Source organism: Mustela erminea, chromosome 8 (genome assembly GCF_009829155.1).
Source record: "Mustela erminea isolate mMusErm1 chromosome 8, mMusErm1.Pri, whole genome shotgun sequence".
NCBI classification, from domain to species: domain Eukaryota; kingdom Metazoa; phylum Chordata; class Mammalia; order Carnivora; family Mustelidae; genus Mustela; species Mustela erminea.
In genome coordinates this window covers 44,290,454-44,308,443 of record NC_045621.1, presented here as the reverse complement: position 1 = coordinate 44,308,443, position 17,990 = coordinate 44,290,454, and the positions used below count along the sequence as shown (strand labels likewise).

At 53.0% G+C, this 17,990-nt stretch overlaps 1 protein-coding gene across 6 annotated transcripts in view; it reads left to right on the top strand.

Annotated features, from left to right (window-relative positions):
• The first annotated feature begins 2,811 nt into the window (after nt 1-2,811).
• The window catches only part of PER2 (period circadian regulator 2), a 47,598-nt gene continuing 32,419 nt past the window's right edge, over nt 2,812-17,990 (top strand). For 3 of the 6 annotated variants that reach the window (XM_032355344.1, XM_032355339.1, XM_032355343.1), the window contains exons 1-5: nt 6,898-7,704; nt 12,910-13,139; nt 13,603-13,665; nt 14,838-14,989; nt 17,429-17,550. In XM_032355344.1, coding sequence (XP_032211235.1) covers nt 7,690-7,704; nt 12,910-13,139; nt 13,603-13,665; nt 14,838-14,989; nt 17,429-17,550 — 582 coding nt within the window. In that variant the 5' untranslated portion in view covers nt 6,898-7,689. Of the gene's footprint in view, nt 2,942-3,399; nt 3,561-6,897; nt 7,705-12,909; nt 13,140-13,602; nt 13,666-14,837; nt 14,990-17,428; nt 17,551-17,990 lie in introns of those variants that run through there. The other 3 variants (XM_032355341.1, XM_032355340.1, XM_032355342.1) reach the window with 3 other exon arrangements.

The following is a 17,990-nucleotide window of genomic DNA, read 5'->3' as shown; positions in this document are numbered from 1 at the left end:
CGGGGAGTACTCCAGCTGCCAGGGACCAGCTGATCTGTAAGTCAGCCCTCAGGGTCCCAAGGCAAAGATCCGGCCCCAGCTCAACCTGCCCACTGCTGCTACCACTTCCCCCTAAAGGGGACACTTTTCTTCTCACTTCGGTCCTTGGGTTTTCTTTTCGTGGTCTCAAGACCAGGAAGTTTGAAGTTTTAGTCTCAAGTGACAGGCTAGCAAACAGTGTTTTGGTTTCAGTTAAAACCATGTCTTTATTTAGAAAGCTGATAATAAGAGTCAGTTGGGTACACATTTTAATCTGGAATCCTACAGACATAAAGGAGACGCAACATAAAAAAAAGCAGAATCTTGGACACTAATGTTTTCATTCATTTCTATCTTTGGATTTTAATTACAATAACGAAGTAAGCAAGTCTATACAGGTCATTATGTAGTAGACAAAGTTTCAGTGATTTAAATTATTTGCAGATCCACAAAAATAGGTTAACTTGGAGGAGTTACTATAAAACGATAATCATTGCCACCGATTAAAACCCCATTCTACTGTGTACGATTTAAAACCACCACCACCAACCTCTCAGCAAACTATACAAGAAGGAAACCTTGGGTCTCTGACGAAGGCCATTTGTAAAACAGATAAACACCTAAGGCTAATATCATACTTCATGGCGAAACGTTGAGCGCTTTCTCCCTAGGATGGGGGCAGGGCAGGAATGGTCTCCTCTGACCACAGCAGGTATGTCTGGCCGACACCGTGTCCAGGACATGGCTGGCTGACTGAGTGCAGGAGGGGAGGAGAGGACTGCAGAGGGGCTCTATAAGGACATGAATCCCAGGTACAGAGGGGCCCTCAAAGCAGGGCCAGGGCTGACTTGAGCCAGGCCCACTGGAGGAAACTGGTTTGTATATCTGGACTAGGGGCAGGGACAGAGCAGACTTTGGCTGGGAGGCAGGGTGAAGGCTGACACCAGAGGCCAGCTCCTTCCACTGACAGCATTCCCTGGGCAGCTGGGGAAACTGGCTTACCACCCCTGCCCCCAGGCTGCCTTCCTTAGTGCTAACACAATTTGCTTTCCCAGTGGTTTTGTGTGAGAGGTGACAGCCAACCCAACACGTTTCTAGGCCCGTGTAGGACGCCCAGGAAAGGATTCATTCCCCACCACCACTTTAGTGCTCCAACACGCGCGCGCGCACACAGACACACACTCAAGATTCTCGTTCAGTCAGAGTGTTCCCCACGGATTAGCCTGGTCCTAGGGGATCCCCTCTTCTACATCACAAACAAAGGAGCCAATGAGATACATTTTGCATGCCCCCCAACACTTAGGTGTCCACAAATATTTATGGAGTGAATGAAAGTTCCCAAAAACAAGAATTAAAAAAAAAAAAAAAAACCTAGCTGTAAGACCCTGCAAATAGGTTAGGCTCTGAAGAGTTCTAGAAGTTCATGATGTTTTGTAATTTTTTATTTTATGTTTTTTAGATGATTTTACTTATAAGAAAGAAAGAGAGAGCATGAGCAGGGAAGTGAGGGAGAAGCAGGCTCCTGGCTGAGCAGCAGGGAGCCGGACATAGGACTTGATCCCAGAACCCCAGGATCATGACCTGAGCGGAAGGCAGACGCTTAACCAACTGAGCCACCCAGGCACCCCATGTTTTGTAATATTTTAAATAATGGATTTCAACATCCTTCTACCAGATTTGTGGGTAGAAATAGAAAAGGCTAAATTTAGGGAGGGAATGTGACATTAGGCTACAGGTTGAATATGGAGCAGGACCAAGGAAAAGCTGAGCAGGAGGAGAAGAATCTGTGTGTGATCTTGGATGAGCTTTCTGTTTACTCTTGTTTCCAGAACAATGGAGCTCACCACTGACGTCAATGTGCATGAAGAAACAAAAGGCTTTTGGGTGTGTGCAGGGTGCAGCTGGACCTGGATTTGCTTGGTGTGTGTGTGGGGGGGGGGCGCCCACGTGTGTGTGTGTGTGTGTGTGTGTGTGTTAGGGAGGGGTGAAGAGGGTGTCTAGAAGTCAGTGTCAGAGAAGCAGGAGGAGGGCCACTATCCTCTTGGAGTGTGAGCTGTGCATAGCAGGCCCCCCAGGGCTTCCATGGGAAGAGCTATCCTGATGAACTTTATTTGCCCCAGTTTGCATCTGGGACTGACAAAGTTGCACACACATCTTGCCAAGGAGAAGGAAAGAAGTGACTCCATCCCAGGAATTCACGAGTGTGGGTTTGCCTGCCGGAAGAACAGGACCAGTGCAGGGACAGAACAGAAGCCCCTTCAGCCCTTCTGAGCCCAGCCAGCCCACTCTCCCTGTAAGGACCCTACATTTTCAGAGCCTGCCTTGGAGGCTGTGTGCTCTTTCATGTCCTAGGAGCAGGTCTCAGGCCTCTAGCCGGTTTGAGAGGAAGTTCCACTCTTCTGGCTTCACGGGCCCCAGACAAACCTTACTGAAAGAAAAATGGCCACGGCCATGGTGGTCCAGATCCAGCCCCGTCTCCCAGAGCCCTCTGCCCCCGGCCCGTGTTGCCTTTGTAGCTTGCGCCTTCTGAAAACCTTCCTTTCCCCAAAGCCTTTCCTTGCCCCGCTTCAGGCGCTGCTCGCTCCGTGGGCCCTCTGCGGGTAACTCTGGCCTTGGTTAATCTACGATCCACACCGCCCAAAAGACTATTTACGGTCCCTCTTCAGAAATGAGACAGTCCTTCTTCCCTGATGACGTGGTTGGGAACACGTCATTTATTTCTTTTGTACCTCCTCCTAGTAAAAATGACCCTATTTGCTGAATCAAATATTGCGACACGTGATCTCAAAAAGCAGCAAGACCGCCTGGAAGCTGGCCGTCCTGGCCGATGCCGAACGAGGGTGGACCTCGGAGCCCCGGTGGCCATGCACCGGGCGCTCCCGCCCCCGGGGCAGCTCCAGCGCCTGGCGGAGAATGACTGGGAGTGAGTAAATGAATGAATGGGAAGAAGTGAATGAAAGAGGTCCGCAGGCAGCTTCTCGCGGGGGCGCGCCCCGGGCCCGTTGGCGAAGGTGGCGGCCTTCCAAGGTCCGGGCTTCAGAGAGCGTTGGGTGTCCGCCCGGCCCGACCGAGGTGCCCTGGAGCCGGTCTGGTCCCGCGCCGGGCTCCCCCTGGCCGCGGTGGTACGCACCACTCAATGCTCCCCGAACCCGCGGACGCCGGCGGTCTTGAATGGAAGGCGCCGAGGCCGGAAGTGGAAGGGACCACTCGGGAGGATGAGGAGGGGGGACAAGCGCGTCGCGTCTCCATTGAGGAACCGACGCGGTGAACATGGAGTTCCATGTGCGTCTTATGTAAAGAGAGCGACGGGCGCTACAGCCAACGGACACGAGGTGCTCGCAGGCTCCGCCCCCCCAGTATGCAGATAAGGCTGCGCTTCGGCCAATGGCGGGAGCCGGGGGCGGGCGCGGCGCGAGCAGTCACGTTTTCCACTATGTGACAGCGGCGGCGGCGCTGCGGGGTACGGGCTGCTGTCCGCGGCGGCTGTGGGGTGGACGGACGGACGCGCGGACGGACGCGCGGACCGGCGGGGACGCGGCTCGGTGAGGGCTCGGCGGGCGCGACGGGCGCTGCGGGCGCGGCGGGCGGACGGACCGGCGGCGCCAGGCTGGGGCGCCGGCCACGGTCCCGCAGCCGGACTGGTTACGTAACCGCCGGGATGGGCCTTGGGCCGGGCGGTCTGGGGTCCGGGTGGACAGGCTCTGGGCGGGCGGCGGCGGCTCCTGCAGCTCACGGAGGCGTGATCCCAGGATTTTCTGGGCTATTTGACTTCTTCTCTCCTTAAAACCGGCCTGGGGGGCGGTGAGGGGGGGCGAGTACTGTTATCCCCATTTTACAGATGGAGAAAGTGAGATCCAGATAGGTTAGGCAACTTGTGTAGGGTCATGGAGCTACTGAGTGACTGCCACATGGGACTGTAGTTCTCCAGATGATTTTCTTTTAAGGACCCACTCACTCCTTCCTCCCTGCGTCCCATGGAGAGAGGGCAGGAAAGGCTAAGGCAACTGAGGTTTAATCCACCGGTCCTTAGGAATATGCAGGGCCCCTTAGGGAGCTGGTTTCCTCCTCAGGAAGTCTCAGGCTGGGGAAGGACCACTGATGGACACTGGTCTAGGAGCATTACCTGGACAGCCCATGGGTCCTGTGGACTGGGTGAGCAGAGAGACAAGAAAGTTCCAGGGTCAAGCTAGGCCTAGAACCCTGGGGACAGGGAGGCCACAGCCACAATCCAACCCCTTTACCTCCCCTGGACCTCTCTGTATTTATTCCTTCTCCTCAGACTAAGTAGAAGAGGGTCCCACTTTGTGATGCAGCAATCAAATTGATTTATTTGACAGAGAGATCACAAGTAGGCAGAGAGGCAGGCAGAGAGATGGGGAAGCAGGCTCCCCACTGAGCAGAGAGCCTGATGCAGAGCTCGATCCCAGGACCCTGAGATCGTGACCTGAGTCAAAGGCAGAGACTCAACCCACTGAGCCACCCAGGCACCCCAATCACACCATCTCTTGTGGGTCACCTTGGTTGCCAAGGCACAGACATGGACCGGGGGTGGGTAGTGGCCTGCTTAAGCACTCCAGGAAGGCCAGGTAAGGGATGAGAACCCTGTTACCAGGATTTCTGTAACCGCCACAAAAGAGAGCAGTATGGAAAGCTGATTCATACAATAAATCTAGAAGAAACCCTCGAAATCATTCAGGGCAACACCTTGGCTTGACAGATTGGGAAACTGAGGCCCTGATGCCTGCTGGGCCTGGGTTTGGGCTCTCTCCAGAGTCTTTCCATATTCTGAGGGTCTTGATCTGGGTCGGGATGAGCTTTAGACATTCTACGAAAGCCTGCAATTGGGTGCTGAATGCTAAGTGGGCTGGAATTTGAGGGGAGGAGCCCCAGGTCTCCCAAATGTCAAGAACACCAGCACCACGTCAGAAGCTCCTCTATGAATACAGCTCACCTCCTGTTTCTGATACCAGGGGCCACTGCCTTCTCCCTGGCTGCAAAGGAGATATACCCCACCCTCTACCCCCATCTGGGGTTTCTTGTCTGGGGCTGGGTTTGACTGGGAATGAATAGGGCTCTCTCTGAAGGCTTTAATTGGAAACTGAGCTCTTACATACAAGGTTAATCACTTTTTGTAAGGTGTAGGAGTAAAATGAGGGAAAGGGCTCCTCTCTTTTGAAGCGGAAGCTACGTGATCTGCCAGCTCAGAGATGGCACTGTGGGTGTCCTCCGTGATCTGTCACCAGCATCTTGGTGTGATTCACTGGTACAGAACAAGCACAGCCTGGCTTTCTGTGGGGGCTGGGGTGCTGGGCAGAGAGTGGTGACTCAGCCACCGTTCTGGGACTCCGTTTTCTCATCTGCACAGAGGGACTCAGATCAGGCAACCTCCCAGGCCTGTTTCCACTCCTAGGTTTTTGGGTTTTGGTTACTCTATGGATGATTTCCTCAGGCCCCCAAGCAGGGGACAGAGGGGTCTGAGGTGACTTCAGATCCCGTAACGTTCCCCCATGAGCCACATCTGCCATGCTTCGAAGGAAGTAGGAAAGGTTCTCCTCGTTGGCACTGTCTCTTGTGCACCACTCAACTTTCAGAAAAATACTGGTGGGCACGGCTCTGTTTTTAAATGGTGATGTAACTTCACCGGGCCTCAGCAACCACAGGCTCGGCCAGGTTACTGAGTGGCTGGCAGGACCTCTCAGCATTTAGTCAAAAGAAGAGGGATGCTGAAAACTGCCCTCTTGGGCAAAACTAAGACGAGACACATAACCCCTCTGTGCACCTGCTCCATGCCCCTCCCAGCCTCTACCCCCTGGGAAGCGGGTCCACTTGCAGACCCCTGGGGGCGGGGTGGGTCTGGACAGGAGCCTCTGATGGGTACTCTCCCTGAGCTATTGTTTGGTTCCAACTCTCTAAGCCCCACGTCTGTGACAAGCTTGTTACTGTGTTTCCTCATCCAGAGCAAATCAGAAGCAGTAGGTGAGTAGGGAGGGCAGGCGGTCATGGTCACAGGCATTATCAGCGGGGAACGGTGGTGGAGGGGACAACAGCCCTGAGCAGTCCTGCAGGCGACAAGGGAGCAGTGGGAACAGCTCAGGTGTTTGCAGGCACCTGGAGTAACTCCTTCCATGGACGCTGAGGCCAGGAAGCTGATGTTTTTGCCTTATTCCTGTTTTAAATCTCATGCTTCTGCGTATTTAAGGCTTTGGAAACAGAGTTGAGAGAATCCAAAGGAGTCTTAGTGAGGCTGAGACATGCGTCTCTCCTGCCTTCCTCCCTTCCATATTTGGACTGCGTTTTCCTCGGTTACCCAGCTGTTGCCATGGAGAGCGCGGGTGTTTATTTAGCAGGACAAACATTTTCTCCAGATTACAGCAGGCTGGCCTCAGGGAATTGGCTCCTACCAGGAAGGAGCAAACATGTTACAATATTTGCAGCTATAAACTACCATGGGCTCTGAGACACAAAGTCCAGACTGCGAGAGCCCTGTTCTGTAAAGTGTGAAAACAGACAGAATTTACCTTCCTGTCACAAGTTAGGCTGGTGGTGACCCTGGAGGTGCATGATGGCTGGGAAGGCCACCAGCAGCCTCCGGGGGGACTGGTAGAGTTTTACCTCTGGAGCTGGGTGCTAGCTGCACGGGTGCACTTGCTTTGTGGACGTACATGGATTAAAGACACTGACTTTTTTTTTTTTAATATTTTTATTTATTTATTTGATAGACAGTGAGAGAGAGCATGAGAGGTGAGAAGGTCAGAGGGAGAAGCAGACTCCCCATGGAGCTGGGAGCCTGATGCGGGACTCGATCCCGGGACTCCGGGACCATGACCTGAACCAAAGGCGGTTGCTTAACCAACTGAGCCACCCAGGTGCCCCAAGACACTGACTTTTAATTTCCACAAAGAAATGCAGTATCATCCCCTTAGTCTCAAGGGCTCTGAGCGTGAGAAGCTTTCACCTGTCCCGGAGTCCTGGTGGTGGCAGTGGAGGGTGGACCCGAGGCCCGGGCTGTGCTTTCATTCCCAGTGTTTTTCCCCATTGATCACGGAAACTATGAATACATGCGAAAGTAGAGAGGATGGCGTAATGAACCCTCATGAATTCATCAGCGGGCTTTAACCAGCTGGCTTGAGGCCCCTCTCTTTCCCTGCCCCCACCCACTTCCTCCCACTCTGGTATTATTGTGAGGCCCGTCCCAAACTATGATCTCACTGCAGACTGTACTTTATAAATGTTTCTCTGTCCAGTCAAGGCAGCCCTTGCGCTTAAGGCATGGTCACGTGACCAGCATCAGGGTCCAAGCTCAGCCCTTTGCCGTCAGTCCGCCCATTCTCTGCAGCAGAGCTAATGGGTGGACATCTGCAAAGGGGGCAGCAAGGAGACTCTAGGGACAGGTCCATCCCAGCCTCCCCAGCAGCCCCTTTTCAGCCTGGCTGTCCTTTCCTTTCTGGGGCCCCCTAGGGCCCCAGACTATGAGCACTTCTCCCCAGGGGTGGAACCAGGTTTGCCCAGGGATGCCCAGGGTCCCGGCAGGGCTGGCACGTGCTGGTGCTCTGTAAATGCTTGTGGAAGGCAGGAGGCGAAGTATGCTTCCATGAGCAAGTTGATTTTGCCAACTTGGCAACATGAAGGCAACATGAAGAGCCAGTGGTGCTGAGCAATGCGTTTTCTGGAATGATGAATTTTCAGGTTATTTGGTTGGCTTGTTGCTTCACATTTCTGCCATGCTTGTCTGCCCCTCTTTGCAAAGATTTATCTCACCTAAGGTAGTCTTGTGACTCCTATTCAGTGAATCTTACTCAGACTTGCTCAAAGGGTCTGGGAGGGCAGCAAAGCCGGGAGTTCTCTGAGGAGCGGAGAGACAAGCCCCTGGGGCGCACATGGAAGCAAAGCATGTGATGCCTCCTTCCAGGATATATCTTCATTGCCTGAGCTGGGGATGGCCGGCTGAGCTCCTTGTCTTTTTAAATACAAGCCAGAGACCACTCTGGTGGCAATGAAATACCTCCTTTTAAAAAATTATTTTGTTACCCCATCTGTTTTCCTGCAGTGATTGGCAGTGATGGTAGAAGCTAGCCTCTGTTGGCTGCAGCTGTGTCCCAGACACTTGGCACACACAGGCTGTGACATTGAACCCTCCCAGCAAGCCATGAGAGGCAGGAGCCGCTGTCAGCCCTCTTACAGATGAGGAGACAGGCATGGGAGGCTCAGGGACTTGCCCAAGATCACGGGGTCAGGAAGTAGTGGAATCCACTGACGCCCTTACCATCCAGGGCAGCTCGCTTAACCCCTCAACCTTTACACCTCACTCACAGAAGGGATACGGGCTGCTTGTCTGGGGAGGGCCACGGGATGGGACGATGAAGCGCAGGGTACTGGGGAAGAGGCGGGCGGGTAGAAGAGAGGGAATGCTGTTGCCTCTGCCCCTGGGGCAGCCCCTTGGCCACTCTACTGAACTGTAGTGAGAGCCTCTGCAGAGGTCTCCTTGCCTCCGGCCCGTGAGCCCATTAGAATTTAAGTCAGATCCTGTTGCACAGAACCCAGTTTCCCATCTCACTCAAAATAAAGCAGAGTCCTTGCTCTGCCCTTTTGAGGTGCCCTGTGACTCAGTTCTGACCCCATACCACCTCCTTGCCCACTCTGCTCCAGACTGCACCACCTTCCTCAAATGTCCTACCTCAGGACCTTTGCAGTTGCCCCTCCACCCCAAGCCTGGAATGTTCTTTCTCCAGCACCCCCCCCCCCCCGGGCCACTCTCTCACTTTCTTCAGTCTATCTTCGTTTGGGTTCTCTTAAAAGCAGAACACCTGATGCAAGCATTTATTTCACTTGGGCTGGGGGGGTGGTGTGCAGTCCCAGGCAGCGAGAGTGAGCGAACAGGGGAGCAGAGAGGTTGGGACACAGGCTGGTCTGTCAGCCCACGGGGCTCATCAGAAAAGAAGACAACGAAGAAGAAAGGATAGAAAGAAGAGCTTCTGAACTCCATTCAAGGGAAGGATGGGGGAGGTTACCTGCTGACCTGTCCTATCTCCCATCCTCCACAGCCAAAGTTCACCCCGGGGGGGTGTGCTGTCCCTCTGGACCAGTTGCTTCCCTGGCCCCTTCCGCAGCAGCTGGGGAGGCAAGGGCCCACCCATATTGTGGGCCGCTTCATCTAAGGCCATGTGTGGCCAGCCTGGCCAGAGACTCCAGGCTGCCTTAGGTGTGAAGCCATGAGGATCAGGGGAGCGTCTCCTCAGACGCAGCCACAGGTTGGGGGAGAGAGCGGTCAAGAGGCTGTGAATCAGCTCCACACACGGGGGCTCAGGTACAAGGTAAAGTGCACTTGCCTTCTCCGGAGGCACTCCCAGCCTCTCCCATGCCGCACCCCTCATCTGCTCTGTTGCTGTCTCTCAGACTGCTTAGCATTCTAAGCCATTACATGCCATTCCCTTGTGGATCATCTCTTGTTCCCACTGGGATGTTAGTGACATGAGGGCAGGGAGGACATGCGTCCCATTCTCTGATGTCCAGAAGCGCCGTGTGTTGTTCGGAGCGAGTTAATCAGTGGAAGACAACATCTAGCCCTGCCTAAATGCCATCTGTCCCACTGTTGTTCTTTATTGTTCTATAACTTGTTCCTTGGTGTCCTAGAATCTTCCCCTTTCAATGTGTCTTGTTTCCCTATCTTTAGTAGGTACCTAGTATTCCCTAGCACAGATGTCCCAGGCTTGATGTCGCTAACCATATGTGTGGGCTCTGGGGATATAGCAGAGGACAACTGAAGCTCCTGCACATCGGGGTGGAGTCCAGAGGTGAGCTGGAGGACTGGAAGCCAGGCAGGGGGTGGGGGGCAGGTGGGGGAGGAGTCAGTGCTGTTTGTGCAGGATGGACAGGCTCTTGGCAGGGTCCTGTGGGCACCAGGGAGCAGCAAGTGCAAAGTCCCTGGGGTCAGAGCTCAGGGTCAGGGCCGAGGAGGCGGGCCACAATGGGAGATGCTCAGGAGGCAGCCAGGGAGGCCACACAGAGCTACAGACCCATGCAGACTGAGGCTGTGTTCTGAGCCAGGGGGAGCAGAGGACTGGGGTGGGGCCAGGGAGGCACAGGCCCCATTTGGAAATTGAGGCTGGGATTGGCCAGGGACTGGATCCACTGGCCACTGGATAGTGGACAAGATGCCTGAGTTGGGATGCCAGTAGCCTCCCTGTGGTTGGTCCTTGGATAGTTTTCTCTCTCCATACAGCACACTCCTGGGTCTTTGTGCACACGTGCAGGCATTCCTGGGAAGTGGAGAGGCCTCCTAGCAGGGGAGGGGCGAGGGTTATAAAAATGTCCTGAGCATGCCCAGAGTCCTGTCCAGAAAGACCATTAGTGACCACAACACACAATGTCCCCCACCTTGCACAAATGGACACTAGGTGCCATCTGTCACTGTCGATTCTTGGTGATCTCATTCTTTGCATCTTCCTCACGACTAATGAGGTTGAACATCTCTCCAGGTTTGTGGATCTTCAGTGTTTTCCTTTGTGGGGATCGCCCATCCTTATTCTCTGGTCTCTGTCTTTCCAAAAGTGAGCACTTTCCGTGTTCTCTTTGAGTCAGCTAAGGCATCTCTGAAATGTTAAAAAACAAGCAGACCAAACAAAGACTGAGGAGTAGACTTGCTTGTTTTGTTTCTAACTTTGGTCAGGTGTTTCACTGGTCTGGGGCTTTGGGTTCTCTGTGAGTCAGGATCTTGGCCACCTGCTGCTGCTGAAGCCACAACAAGCAGGCATGCTTCACTGGGTTTTCCTCCCTTTGACCACAACCTTGGAGACCATCTTCCGTGTATCAGCTCTGGGGCCCGTATCTTCTGCCCAAGACTCAGTGACTTTCCATTCTTTGTAGGTAACCTGTTTGTTTTTCCTGTTTGCATGTGAGTAGACTATTTTTTTCCCCTTGAAAACATCATTTTACATCGGCACAGCTCTAAGCTTGGACTCTTCATGTAACTTTGTGTGGTGTTCAAGGAGTCCTTCGACTGGCAGTTCCAGGTCTGTCTGTCTTCAGCCAGAATGGTTCTCTTGGTATGTATCTTTCATTAGAGTCTCTGTTTCACTGTTGTGACATCTCTTTCAGAAAGAGCTATTTTTACCCGCAGGTAAAAACACAGCTCTGATGTAGCTGCTCTTTTCCTTGGTGCTTTTCAAAGTTCCTTGCACTCATCCTCCACATTTCTGGGGCCATCTTCTTCGTTATCTGCTCTGGACTTGGTCTTTATGATTCTCTGTTCTACGGTGGCATTTTCCTCTCACTCTGTGGCTTCAGCTCATCCTTCATTACTTGTTTTCTTAAATCCACCATTTCTAGATTGTTCTTTATGCTACAGAGTAGGTGCCATTCTGAGTCTGCTGGTCTCCCCATGCCGTGCAGGTTGTGTTCATCTGCTTTTTGCTGCACAGCTTTTTGGAGGACTCACATTAGCTTTTCCCCATTTGTTGCTTCCTGTACAAGACAAGGTCTGATGAGACCTGCTGTTTTCCAGAGAATGGTGTGGTTGGATTCTCCATGGGTCCTCATCTTCAGGAGCAGGCAGACCTGGGATCCAGCATTGTCACCTGCCTTGTGTGGCCTCAGTCAAGTCACTGGCCTGTTTTCTCATCTCTAGACAATGGAGAATGGTTTCTGTTATGTGGTATCTGGTGGTCAATGATCACAAGGGTTACATGGAACAGTGTGTGTGTGTAGTTGTCTGTAATAACCAGGTGTCTGGCCTGTTCCTCAGAGCACTTGGAAGCTGTGGGGTGCACACTGCCTGTGCCCAGAGACTCTACTCAGTCAGGGCCCTCGGGATCTTCCCTTCCCCTCTCAGTGCCCAGGGCTGGCCTTCCAAGACTGTGCTAGTGGGTCCCCTTACTATCTGGGTTCCTGACCATGAAGGTCAGGAGGAGAGAGAAGCCAAGGGTTTATACCCCCAGCTCTGTTCCCCCAAATTACAGGTTGTCTGAGTTCCTCTGGTTTCATTAACCCTTAATTCCTGCCCTCCAGGCCTAGGGTAGTAACAGCTTCCCCCTCCCCATGCCTGCTTAGCTTCCAGGCCCAAACATCTTTTGCTTTCTGCCAGGACCCTGAGAAGACCATGATCCTTCTCTCCCAAAAATGTCTCTCTCCCCATCCTTAGGCTCCTGGTTGAACCTCTCCCACCTTGCATACTCCCTGCTTCTGCTCATCCTCGGGGTTGTCTTCCAGAATTATTGCAAAAGCCTTAGGGCTGGTCTGTCTCTCAGCCCCTCTCTACCCTCTTACCCCAAAGACGGAAGTTCAAGTTTTTATGTAGCACAGTGGTGAGGACCTTCCAAATGCAACAAAGATCACTTATCTGGTACTTCCAACCCTTTCGTGGCCTGGTGCTGCACCCTCCCACAGCCACATGCACCCCCATGCTGTGTCAGGGCTCCCACCTTCTTGGCCCCCTTCACAGAGCAACACCTGCTTCATAACCTCCTCTCTCCCTGAAGTCTCCCTGTTTCTGCAGCTTCATCTGGGGTTCCCCCTACATACAGCCTGGGCTTGGGCTCTCCTGTAGCTTGTGATAGCCATTATTTCCAAACCGTGCTGCTCCCCACCATCATCTGGGGAGATTTCCCCAAGGCTCCCCACGTGGTGGGTGGTGCCACTGACGCTCTTTCATCCTCTTGTGGCCTCCCAGCTAAGCCACCAGCAGTTTGATGACTGGAGGCTGTGGCCGCAGGATTCATCTGCCTTCCTGATTCCCGGCTGGTAGGAGAGAGGAGCTAAGAGCCCAGTGGCTAGGAACAAAGAGTACCTCTTATTGACCCTGACTGCTCCCGGTATCTGCGGTGAAATGTGGAAACAGATTCCGGGGAGCACTGTCCACGATGGCCGCAGGGCCTGATGACATTTCTCTCTCCCCAGCTTCACTGCAGAGCCAACATGAATGGATATGCCGAGTACCCCCCAAGCCCCGGTCCCCCTGCCCGGGAGCCAGAGGAGCCTGAGCCCCGTGGAGCCCAGCTCCAGGAAGATGTGCACATGCGCAGTAGCTCCATTGGGAATGAAACCGAGGAGAACCACTCCCCGGGGCAGGACTGCCAGGGCAGCCAGGAGCTGGAGATGCTGGTGGGGCCGGCCAGCGCCTCCCCAGGGTAGGTGGGGCCTTCGGACCACGGAGGCCAGGCCTCTTGTCTGTTTTCTCAGCATCTCGTCCCACTGTCTGATGGCTTTTGTGGTCTTTAAATCATGATTCCCATGTTTTTCAACATTTAAAGAAAATCTTATTAAGAATAACTAAAATTTACTATAATGATGCTGCTGTTGATGTTGACCCCCTGACTGTGGATGGGTAGATGGTGAGTGAGCATAGTGAGATCTCAGGAGCGGGGGTACTGGTGGCTCTACTAGCAGCAGGTGTCTGTACAACATGACCTTGCTCTGTCCTCCCAGTACCTGAGATTTGAAGGTCTTACGCTCCGGCTTTATCTTAACCCTGTGTTTCTTGTAATTATCTTACTCTGTGTGGGATAATCTGGATTGTCATCACTGGTTGGTTGAGGGGGTGGACAGAGCCTGCAGTCCTCTGAGACTGACCTTTATTTCTCGTGCTCACAGTCCCAATACCTTCGACCTCATGATGGCAAAGTCTGAACACAGCACATCTGCAAGTGGCTGCAGGTAAGGCCAGTCACAAGTCCCTTGCTTTACGGTCTCTGAGGACTGGAGATTTGTAATTGGAGGTGAGTTTGGGGGTATTGTGGTATTTTGCAAGCCTCTGCTAGAACCTGTCGGTCTGTGCAGCTGTCTGGGCTGGGAGCCGGCCTCGCCCTCTCAGACCCCATCTGCTCAGGGCCCCTTATGATGCTCCAGGTCTGGAGCCCCTACAGCTCTGACTTCACAGGCCTTGTCTGCACTGTAGACATGTTCATCTGGAACATTCCTCCCCCTTTCTAGGTGTGGTAACAATGGTATCCTTGATTTCACATCCACAGACATTTTCTTTTCTTTTTAAGATTATATTTATCTGAGAGAGAGAGAGAGAGAGAGCGAGCACATGCAGGGGTGGGAAGGGAGGGAGAAGCAGACCCCCCACTGAGCAGGGAGCCTGACACAGGACTTGATCCTAGGACCCTAGGATCATGACCTGAGCCAAAGGCAGACGCTTAGCCGCCTGAGCCACCCACCCAGATGGCCCCCGCAGACATTTTCGGATCACCACTGGAGCAAACTCCAGCTCTCGGGCCTGGGTGTGTGGGCATCTGGCCATCATCTCCTGAGACATGACTCCTGCTTTCTTTCTGTACTGTCTGCTCTAAACAGGGAAGGGCCCACCTGTTTTGTCTTCTTCCATCTCTGTAGCCTTATGTTTAGAGCTCTTTCATATAATTCTTTCCTCCCTATGGTCTTCCTGTGTTCCTCATTCACATTTCTGCCACAGGACACCAGTTGACTGTCCTCTGTCATTTCCATTGCTCTGTCCTTTTCTATCTGACACAGGGCAGGAAGGCACAGCTTTGAGGGGCAAAGCCCAGCTCCAGCCTGGTGGGTGGGACAAAGAGCCCGAGATCTGCAGTCCCCACTTAGGTGAGTGTAGTGGTTCTAGGCTAGGGCTTTCCATCTCCACAGGACATGGCAGCATCAGGAGACATTTTTGGTGGTCACAGTTGGCAAGGAGACTTCTGGCCTCTGGTGGGGAGAAGGCCAAGGGTGCTGTGTATCCTGCAGTGCTCCACAGAGAACCACACAGACTGAATGTCTTAGTCATCTGGATGAGAAATGGGACTAGAAGTGCAGGAAGGAGGAGTCGGGAAGCTAACATGTGATTGCCTCTTTCTTTATTGCCGTAACAGCGAGCAGTCCGCCAAAGTAGACGCGCACAAGGAGCTGATAAAAACGTTAAAGGAGCTGAAGGTCCACCTGCCAGTAGACAAGAAGGCCAAGGGGAAAGCCAGCACGCTGGCCACCTTGAAATATGCGCTAAGGAGCGTGAAGCAGGTGAAAGGTACATCCAGCTCATGTATTTGTTCCCAGCTTGTTGAAATAATGTGGATTGTGTCGACTTTCTAAAACCCAACCCTGAAATTGCAGTAGGAAATTCTAGAAGTCTGAAGTCTTTACAGCGTTTCTACCGTACTTGACTTTTAGAGGAAAAAACAAAAGAAAACAGGTAGAAAACCAGCTGATAAAAAGGAATGTATTTACGATGTGAAGGTTTTCTGTCGTGGGATGGGGTCAGGTCAGGAGAGCCCAGCATCCTCTAGGCTCTGGCCAGAGTTGAGCTGGAGTTCACTGAAATGAATGAGCAGCTCCGAGTGCAATTTCAGAGTAACACCTACAGTGTTGAGCTGAGGGCTGGTTGTTCCTTTGAAAAATAACGAGATCTTGCCAGATCTTATCCTCACAGGACAGTACTTTTGAGCTCCTGCACCTAAGACCTTGGGCAGTCCATTTCTTGTTCGTCTAGAAAGGCATGAATTTCCATCCAGATTGTCTTTTATTCAACCAGGAAACCAGGACTGAGCGCCTCCTTCCATCCCTGGCGCACAGTGGTAAGCCCTCCACGGTCCACATTCTGCTCCTGTTGTGGACATGCTTGGACCTTTTTATTAGGTGACAGAAACTGTAAGAGCTTTTAGGACTGGTCCAGGGTCTAGACCAAGGCTTTCACCTGAGAACACATGTGCGGGAGTCTTCGTAGATGCAGTGCAGGAATCCATGAACGAACACTGCAATTGCCAAAATATTTACATCATCAGCTCAGAACCTTGACATTCAATAAACTCCAAGCCCCTTAAATAACTTCCAAGAGCCCTGAGTCTTCCTTCCCTTGCTGCTGCAGCTGGACTCCCGCTGAGCAGGTGCCCTGCCGCCCCTCCCCCTCAATCTCTTGGGTCTGTCTCCAGGATAGTAGAACACACCGCTGTGGGAGAAGTGCCAGCATTTTTAGCGAATCATGAACTTGACTGCTCAGCGAACTCCTGCAGACACCCATCCCTGGAGGTTTGGGCCGTGACCCCTGCATTCAGCATCATCTCAGGATGCTTTAGCTCTAGGCGGTCAGAAAGGTCCGTGCAGCCTTGCCTCTCTGTCAGTGGTAGTGGGGATGGGAGCGTTGAGAATTTTTAAGTTTCCTCCAGCGTGTCAGAGAAAGCAGCAGGAAGCCTAGAGAAGGTATCCACGTGGGCATCCTGATTTTATAGCAGCAAACACTGGGGTGAGCCCTTTCTTGTTACACAGGAAACCACCTGTGCTTTGAAGAATTTCTTCACTGTTTCAGTACCTTATGACCAGTAAGCAGGGACAGAAGCCAGGCCAGCATCTTGTTACGGCAAGTGATGCCCTCTCCCAGCAGATGTGGGAGCCCCTCTCCTGCTCCACTTTACCTTCACGTATGTCACACACACACACACACACACACACACACACACACACACACACGCTGAGGTCCCAGGGGACTCTGCACATTGGAAATGCATGAAAGCAGAGAAGTCATGAAGGCTGAGTTCACGGTCAGATGGTGGGCTTTATTCTGTGATCAGTTTACAGATAGGGCAAAGCTTCTCACGGATAACAATGGATACGAAGTCCTATTTCAAATAGTCTTTGTGTCTTCTAAAGTTTGGACAACGTTCGTTGGAAGGGCGTCATTGCCTGTCCTGTAAGGTCTGGTGGGGAGGGCTTGCACCAGGCATGGGGGCCTGGGCTCTGCTGTGTGCTGGCATGCACTGGCCTCCTGGGTGCCCTCTGCAGCCTGAAGTTTCTCTGCCAGCTCCTGTCCAAGGCTGTGTCTGTTTGGTGAGGGTTAATACCGTGAAAGCAGACACCATGCTCAGCCAACCCACCCAAGGGTGCTCATAAACTTCGGGGGAGGGGAGAGGTTCTCTGAAGGGCAGGTCTGCCAGCACCCCTCCCTGGGGACTGCTCCCAGCCTCAGGTGCTGGGTGGGCAGCCCCGCGATAGTCTGCCCCCAAGAGCCGTATACGTTGTGGGGTGAGTGGCGCTGGCGTTGGGCTCTGTTGGGACCAGTCTCCTGCAGCGTCTCGCATCTCATGTTTTTGAGTGAGGGACTCTGTCTGGATGCGGGTGTCTGCCCCGGCCCCAAGGAGCAGGTGCAAAAACTGCCACAGCCATCCCAAGAGGAAATGTCAGCCTTGTGTCGTGATTGAGGACCTTGCTGGCAAAGTGAGGGTTAGGAGGAACTCTGTGCCCATGTTATGTAAAATAATGTGCACTTACCATCTAAAAAGTTCTGTAATCAAAGGTCTTCAGACTTTTCAGGCAAACTAAAACAGACTTCTGTTTGCCTTGCCTTCACATCTCTCCACTCGGTTCTCGGCATCCCAGGAAGATAGTGTGCGTAGCCTCCTTTCTCATGAGAAGAGTAGAGCCCCCAGCACAGGGAGGTGGGGCCATTTTCAGCCCCCCTTGGTCTCCTCCACAGCCAATGAGGAGTATTACCAGTTGCTCATGTCCAGTGAGAACCACCCCTGCAGTGCCAATGTGCCCTCCTACACCATAGAAGAGATTGAGAGTGTCACCTCCGAGTTCATTGTGAAGAACGTGGTAAGTGTCAGACATGAGTGACGTCTTCACCCAGAAAGCGGAGCTTCCCCCAGTGAGTTGGCTGGGGCTGAACACTGGCAGTCAGGGGCTTTAGGACCACGGAGTCTGGAATTTCGGGAAGTCAGCTAAGACCTTAAATAACAATGTAAAGTCCGTGATTCAGACATAGCTACTGTGTTGGACTCCCGCTGTTTTCTGTGAGTTAGTCCTTCTGTCATGGCTGATCCACCCCCAAACCTTGTGTGTGTAAGAGCGAGCCCCACCTTGACTGAAGAGTTACCAGGTGACCTTAGGCTCCCTTTGTGGGGGCAGGGGGGCTGGGATATGAACTCAGCTGGTGAGACTCCAAAGCCTGTGCCTTTCTAAGCACCCCGTAAGGGCAGGACACCCTTGGAGGTCTAGGGGAAGGGAAGCGAGTTGTCCCTTCCCCTGTGCTCCTA